Source organism: Drosophila arizonae, chromosome 3 (genome assembly GCF_054131065.1).
Source record: "Drosophila arizonae isolate 15081-1271.41 chromosome 3, UAZ_ARI_1.0, whole genome shotgun sequence".
Lineage (NCBI taxonomy): Eukaryota > Metazoa > Arthropoda > Insecta > Diptera > Drosophilidae > Drosophila > Drosophila arizonae.
This window is the reverse complement of record NC_142923.1, coordinates 16,002,168-16,011,631: the sequence shown is the minus strand read 5'-3', so window position 1 is coordinate 16,011,631 and position 9,464 is coordinate 16,002,168. Positions and strand designations below refer to the sequence as shown.

Sequence of the window (9,464 nt, the reverse complement as noted above, 5' to 3'; positions counted from 1 at the left end):
AGCAAAATTATTCTTAAAACAAGCAAAACCTATTTGAAAATAAATTTTTACTATCAAATTTTATGAATTTGTATCAAAGTGAAATACGGATTAGGATGAAAAGTTTTCCGGTAACTGTCAGCTAAATTACCAATTTCTAATCACGTTCTACGTTCTAGCAGAGCAGGGGGTCAACAGTGTTGAGCCTGCAATCTTATGGCCCCAAAGGGCTTACAAATTTTAACACTTACGCAGTTTAAAGTGTATTTATTCAAAATGTCTGTACCTATACATTTGTAGTCTAGTTATAATCCATATAGACAAACGTAGAGATGAACAGACGAACACTGTAAACAAGAGTGTTAACAATGTTCTGTTTTACCACATTAGCGAATATGTTCAAAATATAAACTTGTGTGGATTGGAGTTTTTTCTTGATAATAAACATAAATATAGATATTATATTTTAGACTACATTTAATTGCTGATTTTTTGATTTTACATCTACAAAGAAAAATATCATCACAATAATCGATATAAATAATAATTCATGAGTGTGCAGAAGGCGAATATTTTTACGTCAGCCTTAGAGGGAGATTTTTTCTAGGGCTTTTACTTGAAGTTAAGTAATAAGTAAGAAAGTTAACACAGCAAAAACATAAGTTGATTTCGCTATCATCTTAATATAAATTCTATATTCTATTATACGGCCTTTAGTTAAGCTTAAAATCTATATTGGAAGACGAGTAAGTATTAACTAATTATTATTTATTAATTTCAATTTTTCTTTATTCAAATCACTTGCTCAGCTATTTGATTAATATTTAAGTTTCTTATTCCGATATTTTAATGTTCAATAAAGTTCAATGTAAAGCCTACCTCAATTTAATAAGATCCCAGTATTTAATGATAAAAATGCTTACCTTTTAGTGCAATATAAAATTGATCCAATATTTTGTTTGGTTTTTCGTTTCTGTTCGCTCAGCTTCTTCTTTATTGTTTATCTCTTCTTTCCTTCTGCTGCTATTTCGGTATATCTCTTTTCCGCTCGCTCGCTCGATCTCGCTTGCAGGTTCTTTAGATTACAAAATGTCGTTGTGGATTTCGCGTAGTCTCGTCTTCGTCGTCGTAGTTGGGATTCGTATGTATTTATATATATGGTTTATATTCATTAAATTTTTCCTTTCCTTAGCTACGCTCTTCGTGCGTCGTTGAATTATGCTCGGCACATAACATACGCTAATAATTATATACAAAAAATGACAACAAATTCTTTACTTTTTATGACTTTATTTAATTATAATTTGCAGTCAGGCAATATGAATGCCTTATAGACAACTATGAGTAAGTGAGTTCTGCGCTTAACTTTTTGGATCGTCGCATGCCGCACACAAATGTACACAGACACACACACGCACGCACGATCGCACTGATACAGTGGCGCAGAAACAATTGATGATTGTGTCTTGTTATTCTTTACAGTTGCTGCTGTTGTTTTTTTATTTCGATTGTGTTGTTGTTGTTAGTGCTCGCGAGCAGCTGTTTACGATTTGAATGAGTCAATGAGCGAGGGGGTGGGTGTGTCGTGTGTATGAGAAAGAGAGAGAGAGAGAGACAGAGAGGCAGCTGTTGGTTAAGCATACGCACCGTTGACGCTGACGTCGTCGTCGTCGTCGTCGTTAGCTGCGCCTGCTTCTGCTTTGCGCTGTCTATTTTTGGTTTGTTGCTTTGCGCTGTTCTTTAGCTCGTTGTCAATTGTTGTTGTTGTTGCTGTTATTATTGCTCTTCTCTTGCTTTATTTTAGGTTTGTTCGCGTAATTTTCGTTTATTATTTGTTTTTCGTTTTTTAGATCGCTCGCTAGTTTTCTTGGCTATTAGTCACACACACGCACACGCACACAAACATAGAGGCGTTGTGTATAATGCTTGGAATATGAAATAAGCATAGAAATTAATTTATTTTTATGTTTGCTCTTTTGCACGCGCATTTGTTTTTAACAAATTTTTATTTGCGAATTAGACACATGTGCCGCATACTTCAACTGCTATATGTATATACGTATATCTATATGTATTTATATGTATATGTGCTCGTATGTATGCAGCTATACTCTGTACATAGACAGCGTAGGTGCGTCTTCTATATTCTTCCGTTTCCGCTATACAACCACAATATGACGTCGTCTTTAGATGTTTAGCAGCTTTTGGAAGATATTGAAACACATCTATTATTTATTTTGTAATTTTTGGGACTAACTTTTTGTATTTGGACCAATATGATTTCCGTTTGGCGAGCGGCTCGGCTATTTATAAATATAAATCGGCCAAATACAAAAAAGAATCTTATGTACACAACAATATGAATCACATAATAGCAAAGAGACTCATTAGAATAGAATAGAATACAAATTTACAAAACTTTGCTGCACATTCTCAACTAAATACATACAGATGCATGTATATACATATGTATGTACGTATATAAATATCTATACATATATGTATATTTTTTTCACATAGAACTTTCGATTTTTATTGCTAATTTTGTTCGTTTACTTTTTTTAATTTTAATATTCGCACTTTTGTCGAGATGTATGTAGTATATATATATATAATATACACATATATATGGTAGGTAATGTGAATATCGTTCGGTTTGCTACGCTTGACGCAGGGTTTTGTGTTCTCTGTGCTACAAAATCAGCGTTTAAACTTAAAAATTAAATCATCGGCGCGAGCGATCAGTTAAAGACTGAAAACCTGATGAATCGCCGCCACTACGAAAAGCTTCCACAAAACTAAACAGACAGACAGAGAGAGCGAGAGAGAGGGAGAGCGAAAGTATCGCCCTGCATGTGATCTTGTTTAAAGAGCGTTCATTGAGAGCGGGAGCGAGCGAGAGAGTCCGAGTGACGTTCGCTCTTTTGAGGGTTGTCGAGTTTAATTTGTTGAACTCGAATGATTCAAAGATAGCCGCACCTACATTAACTTTATTATATTTGTAAGAGTTTCAATTGTTGAACAATAATTTAATTCTTGAAAGTGGTTATATATTAAAATAAATGGAGTCTATTTATCCGTGGAAAAGGTATAGCTTCTTCAGAAAATCTTGAGGAAATAGCGATTTTAATATATTCAATTTCATTTTGATTGACTTTAAATACATTTCAAAAATTGTTAAACTGTTCCTCATTTCAAATTAAAAATATTCATAATATTAAATACAAATAATTTTATATAAACATTAAATTGAAAACAATAATAGGATTATTTTTAATATAAGTTAATCCAATATTTTCCCCACTTAATCGATACTTGCATTGACTCTTCGAAAAGACAAAAACTGAACTTAATGTCAATATATTATATTTAATTTAATACGATATCGATTCTTATAAATACACGAAAATGATAAAAGCAGAACGCTTGTAAATAATTTAAGTATACATTTTTAAAAAATTATTAAATGATACCCTATTACAAAACAGTGTTCTTGGAAAATGGAAAGTGATTCACTGAAGCGGCTTTATTGATCAACTACTTTGTAGGCGTTCCCAAGGAATTATTCAATGAATTGTTCAACCGCTCCTCTTCATCCTTGTCCAGGCCCAAGGCCATGGTTAACAATTTGACTACGCAACGCTGTTCATGCACTTCGCCTTTCTCGGTTGACGTGATGTCCTTTTCTAGTTTTAGCTTCTCTTCGGCAGCCATCAAGATGCCCTCCTCAATGGTGTTCTCTGATATCAAACGGTAAATGGTAACTGGACGATTCTGGCCCATACGATGACAGCGATCCTCGGCCTGCTTATCATTGTAGGGATTGAAGTCAATGTCGTGAATGATGCAGGTATCCGCTGCAGTCAAATTGATGCCTACGCCACCAGCTTTTGTTGATAACAGAAACACAAATATATTATCATCGACATTGAAATCTGTGATCAGATCCTGTCGTTCTTTGACAGCTGTGGCGCCGTCCAAGCGACAGAAGCCATGCTTTCTTATCCTCAGATATTGCTCCACAACGTCCAGCATCATGGTAAACTGACTAAAGAGCAGCACACGATGTCCCTCGGCCTTCAGTTTGGGCAAGAGTGTGTCCAGATATTGGAATTTACCCGACTCACAAATCAAGTTGTCCGGAATCTTTACATCATACAGCTCCTAAGTGCCAATTAAGACAAGTTTTAGTCAGTCTAAAACAATTACTTGCATTTCAGCCAACTTACGTATTTGTTACACAGCTGATAGACCTGGAAATCTGACATAATTGCCAACTCCTCGAATATGTACTGTTCATTGGTCTTCTTGTAGGAACTGACGCGTGCCAGGCGCTTGGCAAAGCCCCGCAATTGTTCGTCAGTGAAATAGTGACGCATTAGCAACGGATGATTTGCCATGCGTCGCATTTCCATCATAATAGCCACGCCGGCACGATCGCTACTGCTACAGATCTCGCCTTTATTGTTTGAATAATATTCGACCAGCTCTTTATAATATTGTTTTTGTGAAGCGCACATTGGAACTTTTTCCTAAGGGATGACAAGTATTTTTAATCAACTGGGACATATACTCATCTAACGCAAATCATTAGCTTACCACATAGCTGTGCTTTGTGGGCAAGTTGTTGAGTACATCCTTTTTGAGCCGCCTCAGGACAAAAGGTTTCATAATACGCTTGGCGCGTTGTACTTGTGTTTCTTGGAACTGTGAAACTTCCTCCTGATCGCCATCACTTTTATTTTTCTGCAGATTTAGAGGGAGCATTAGGAACTTATTCAATTTAAAAAGCTGCTGACATACGCATACCTTGACAAACAAGGTCTTGATATCCTCAATGCTCTTGGCAAAGAACTTGGGCATAACGAAGCACAACAATGAGATCAACTCCAGTAGATTGTTCTGCAGTGGTGTGCCCGTGAGCAGAATACGCATCTCGGCGTTTATTGTGATCAGATTGACGTAACGTTGGGTCGTCATGTTCTTCAGCATGTGGGCCTCATCGAAGATGACATAGTGCAGCTTGCAAACGCGGAACATCTTTCGCTCTTCGGGCGTAGAGCCAACTATATGGTATCTGGCGAAGTTACAGATTAAGCAACCGAACGAATAGAGTTCAAGATCAACAATCACTTACGTGGTCAACAGGACATCAAAGCCAGTAAACCCATCCTTGGCGAAACGTACACGCATTCGTCGTCGCTCGTCCTGCGAGCCGTGATATTTTTCCACTACGAGACTGGGGCACCATTTCGAAATTTCAGCTTCCCAATTGTCCAACGTTGACGAAGGTACAACTATGAGATGAGCTCCCTTGCTCAGACCATTTTCCTTGAGATATGCCAAAAAGGCAATTACCTGTATGGTCTTGCCCAGGCCCATTTCATCTGCCAAAATGCCATTCATTTCCTGCTTATGCATAACTGTCAGCCAATTAAGGCCTATTATCTGATAATCAGCCAATTGCAAACTGGAACAGATACGAACGAAAATATTAGTAAAACCTATCATAATTGATCTTAGCGTATCTTAAGTTAAATAATTTACCTGATTGTTTTTATGATACGTGATATTCGAATATATAAATCAAGATTATTTTATCACTAAGTGTGACCGACCGAATATAAATATTTAATCAACCAAAGTATTTAGAAAGACAGATTAGCAATATAGAAACAGACAGACAGAACACTCGGCTTATATATTAATTATTATGGATATATGACATTAATTAGAGATCATTAATCTCTTTGATAGATAACCAAAAATAGACACCCACTTGCTGCTAAGTATTTTTGGCTGCTCCACAATGCCAGCTCCATTTGCTATAGCGGTTTCTAGACGTTGCACCATGCCGTTGCATTTACTTAATATGGTGGCGACGGTATTCTGTTTGTTGATCAGATCCTGTGCGTAGTTAAGTAGATCCGCCGATAGACGATTAGCCTCCAGTTTCTGCCGCAGATCCGCCCAATCATTGAAAGGTCGAATCTCTGTAAGTACCGTTGCCTTCTTCTCCGACAGCGTCTTTACCGACTGCAGCTCGAGCAGGCTGGCAGTGTTCATGAATTGAAATACTTTCTTTCGCTGCCCGGTCATCTTGGTGGACATTTCGGTATCACTGTCATCGCTGTCGTACACCTGATCCTTGGACTGTTTAACGTCATCATCATCGGAGTTGTCGTAGTCCGAGTAGTTGCCACTGGACTTGCCATGCGATTTGGTCCCGCTGCCATTCGAGCTGTGCTTTAATTTCGGCTTATCCAGTGTTGTGTTTTGTGGTTTGGGCTTACAGTGTTCTTTCAGATAACGTATTGCCGTTGCTACATCCCAATCGGATCGTGCTAGCGAATCTTGAATTGCCTATAAGGTGTACCAAAAGAGATATATTTGTGGGATTTTTTACATTTTTAATATTATTTTGTAATATAAATTAATATTTATTGTCGCAAAGGAATTTTTTATTTTTAGATCCCGGGTTTATAATTGTTGAGCCACCCCTTTTTTACGCGACGCCACTGTGCCCAACAGCTGTTCGCAATGCCGGGCCCGAGTCGCCATATTCCGAACACATGTAAACGACGCGCGCGCTTTGCCCCCCGCACCCAACACAAATGAAAAAGAAAAACCATAGCCAATGGTCGATGGCTTACCATTGTATCATAGTTTGGCATTATTTTTGCGGCAGCCATGTAACGTTCCTCTTTTTCCTTGACGGTCAGCACAAGCTTGGCCTTTTTTGGTGTCTGACAGTCGGCGCTGTCGCTGTCACTGTCTGCCATCACTTGAATGCGTTTCTTGCCAGGCACACGCTCTGAAATGCAATACACATTACATTTTGTTCAATGCATCTTCTAACAGTAAACACAATGCCTACCAGTTCGACTTGGGCTGGCAGCTGCGGCGGCTGCATTTTTATTTATGCGAAACTGTCGCAAATCGTTCAAACTAGATTTGGAGACAGATGGCGCTTGGCTTTCCGACATGTCTGAGGCTAGCCGAATGTAAACAATTGTTGACGTTTTATTTATAAATAACAATTGCAATTGCTCTTCAATTTAACATCTACTACAAAAAATTTTCCTACAACTTTTGCATTCACAATTCACACTAATAATCAGCACTAGGCGCAGTTGCACACCAATGCCAATCGCAATCGATAACGATGCTCGTGCGCGACGCGAAACTATTATCGGTGCGATAGCCCTGTGGGCCAATCGAGATTTTCGCGACGCTGTCTGCAGCCCTTGTAGAATTTTTTCCACTTGTGTGAGAGAGGTTAATTGAATATTTATTTTCTGCTTAACACTAAAACGAATTTCCCAAAGTTTGTTAACAAAAGTGAAGCATCAAACATGGCGGGCGGCAACACTCCGCGTGTTATACAGGTGACCAATATTGCGCCGCAGGCCACCAAGGACCAGATGCAAACGTTGTTCGGCAACATTGGTAAAATCGAGGAGATTCGACTGTACCCCACCATCCGGGACGTCTCTTGCCCAGTGCAGTCGCGCATCTGCTATGTCAAATACACTGAGAGTAGCAGTGTGCCCGTGGCCCAGCACTTGACCAACACCGTTTTCATTGACCGGGCGCTCATCGTCATCCCGGTGCTGGCCATACCTGAGGAGTATCGTGCTTTGGAGATGCTTAAGAATGGCACCATAGTGCCGGGCTTGCAGAAACCGGACTCTAAGCTGCCGCCTGAGGTAATCAATCGCATCGAGGGACAACTGCCCCAGCAAGTCATTAAAACGTATGACCCGAAGCTTGTTGAGTTTAATCTGCCCGAATATCCGGCCTTGCCTTCTTTCTATGATGCACGCAAGATTGAAGAAATCCGTCGCACCATCATTGTGTGCGATGTGCGAAATGAGTGGCGCTTGGATGATCTAATGGAGTGCTTCCAGCGCGCCGGCGAGGTGAAGTATGCACGCTGGGCTGAGAAGGATAACAAGACGTACTGCATGATTGAGTTCTGTGAGCAGACAAGCGTCATACATGCGCTGCGCATGCAGGGCCAGGAGTTCAAGGGCGGACATTTGAATGTATATCACTCCACCTACTCCATAACGAAGCCAGAGGCCAAGTCCAATGAGGCAGCCCAGGCAGAGATTGAGGAGGCCATGACGATTGTCAAGGAAGCACAGAGCATGATATCGGCTGCCATCGATCCTGTCATTGGCATGTTGGCTAAGGACAAGCGGCGACGCTCTCGCTCACACTCTCGCTCTCGGGAAAGACGCACCACCAGTCGATCCCGTTCTCATCGGTCCAGCTCTCGTCGCCGACGCCGTTCGGGCACACGAGAGCGTCGCAGCGTCTCAAGGTCTCGGCGCTCGCGCTCTCGCGGCAAACACTCATCACGATCGCGCAGCAAGCGCTCTCGCTCGCGCCATCGTCGCAGCAGCTCACGCTCGCGCCGCTCACGTTCTCGTGGTGGCAAGCACTCGCGCTCGTCGAGGTCGCGCGGTAAGCGCTCCAGATCTCGACATCGTCGCAGTACTTCGCGGTCACGTCGTTCTCGATCGCATGGTGTAAGCGGAGGACTCGGTGGCAGCGGCAGTGCTGCCGTCTCCATTAGCAGCGGCAACGGCAAGCGCTCCAGATCCCGGGAGCGCAGCAAGAAGTCACATCGCGCCCGTTCGCCACGCTCGCACAGCAAACGTAGCTCCCCATCGCCACCCCCTGTGCCCAGCAAGTCGCGCTCGAGTCGCAGCAAAGATGTGGCCAGCATCTCCACCAAGTCATCGTCGTCGTCCTCTTCGAGACGACGCTCCCGCACTCCGGACTCACGCAAGTTGAAGGCCATTACGGAGGATGTCGAGGCAAAGAACTCCCGTAAATCAGTCAGCGTTGAGAAATCCGACAACATGGATATATCTAATTCACCATGAATGATGACAAGATCCTATCATATGCACACAATTTTGATTACTATACAAATACAAACAGTAAAACATAAAAACAATTACAAAGAACTAACAATACTTTTGCTAATTAAATCATTATATATAACAGTTTCGATTAAGTGACCGCTTTGAGAATTTGTATTGCTCTGCTCTGTCCTAGTTCCAAGCCTAAAGTTTTATCCAAAAGTCCAGCATTTATGCATGTATGTTTATTTAAGTAAATATTGAATATACAACACTAGCCTAAGTTTAATAATTCTTAAGCTGTTTTAATTTAGAGGCTGATCTTGAACTTGTAAGATATTGTACTAAGTTGAAGCTGATAATTTATATCAGTATATGCTGCTTTTCTGTAAGGCGAAGTTATTTCAGGGTATCTTCCGGTCGTGCAAGCCTTACGGTCGCAATCTAATTTATATTCCTCTCTTTTAATTAGCTTTTTATTATATTCAATTCTGAAATTTTAGTTAAAACTTTGCATTTGGAATGAACTTTGGTAAAAAAAAGTCTAAGCACTTTTCCCGCTGTGTATGAAACAGCTGCAAGTTTTTGTTTGTTTGGCTTTGCGGCTTT

The 9,464-nt window shown here is 40.6% G+C and overlaps 2 protein-coding genes across 4 annotated transcripts; one reads left to right on the top strand and one right to left on the bottom strand.

Moving 5' to 3' along the window:
- Positions 1 to 3,328: 3,328 nt before the first annotated feature.
- Etl1 (SWI/SNF-related, matrix-associated actin-dependent regulator of chromatin, subfamily a, containing DEAD/H box 1) lies at positions 3,329 to 6,992 on the bottom strand. 2 transcript variants are annotated; one of them, XM_018003476.2, is made up of 8 exons: positions 6,857 to 6,992; positions 6,633 to 6,793; positions 5,759 to 6,342; positions 5,117 to 5,449; positions 4,789 to 5,056; positions 4,579 to 4,725; positions 4,209 to 4,511; positions 3,329 to 4,143 (listed from the first exon to the last, which is right to left on the bottom strand). In XM_018003476.2, the coding sequence occupies exons 1-8, from the start codon at positions 6,963 to 6,965 to the stop codon at positions 3,517 to 3,519; spliced, it is 2,532 nt and encodes an 843-aa protein (XP_017858965.1). In that variant the 5' UTR covers positions 6,966 to 6,992; the 3' UTR covers positions 3,329 to 3,516. The 2 variants fall into 2 exon arrangements, with proteins under 2 accessions (XP_017858965.1, XP_089321242.1); XM_089465116.1 differs by having other exon boundaries at positions 4,579 to 5,056.
- Positions 6,993 to 7,113: 121 nt separating this feature from the next.
- Srp54 (splicing regulatory protein 54) lies at positions 7,114 to 9,147 on the top strand. Of its 2 annotated transcripts, none has more exons than XM_089465120.1 (2): positions 7,114 to 7,248; positions 7,308 to 9,147. In XM_089465120.1, the coding sequence occupies exons 1-2, from the start codon at positions 7,123 to 7,125 to the stop codon at positions 8,874 to 8,876; spliced, it is 1,695 nt and encodes a 564-aa protein (XP_089321246.1). In that variant the 5' UTR covers positions 7,114 to 7,122; the 3' UTR covers positions 8,877 to 9,147. The 2 variants fall into 2 exon arrangements, with proteins under 2 accessions (XP_089321246.1, XP_089321245.1); XM_089465119.1 differs by having other exon boundaries at positions 7,123 to 7,257.
- The last annotated feature ends 317 nt before the right edge of the window (positions 9,148 to 9,464 follow it).

Excerpts from the sequence above, each read along its gene's own strand:
- Etl1 (XM_089465116.1), bottom strand. The coding sequence starts at position 6,965 with ATGTCGGAAAGCCAAGCGCCATCTGTCTCCAAATCTAGTTTGAACGAT. Across the intron at positions 6,343-6,632 it reads TGCCAAACTATGATACAATG|GCAATTCAAGATTCGCTAGC; the intron begins GTAAGCCATCGA and ends TACACCTTATAG. Across the intron at positions 4,144-4,208 it reads ATCAGCTGTGTAACAAATAC|GAGCTGTATGATGTAAAGAT; the intron begins GTAAGTTGGCTG and ends ATTGGCACTTAG.
- Srp54 (XM_089465119.1), top strand. The coding sequence starts at position 7,123 with ATGCCAATCGCAATCGATAACGATGCTCGTGCGCGACGCGAAACTATT. Across the intron at positions 7,258-7,307 it reads TTTCCACTTGTGTGAGAGAG|TTTGTTAACAAAAGTGAAGC; the intron begins GTTAATTGAATA and ends AATTTCCCAAAG.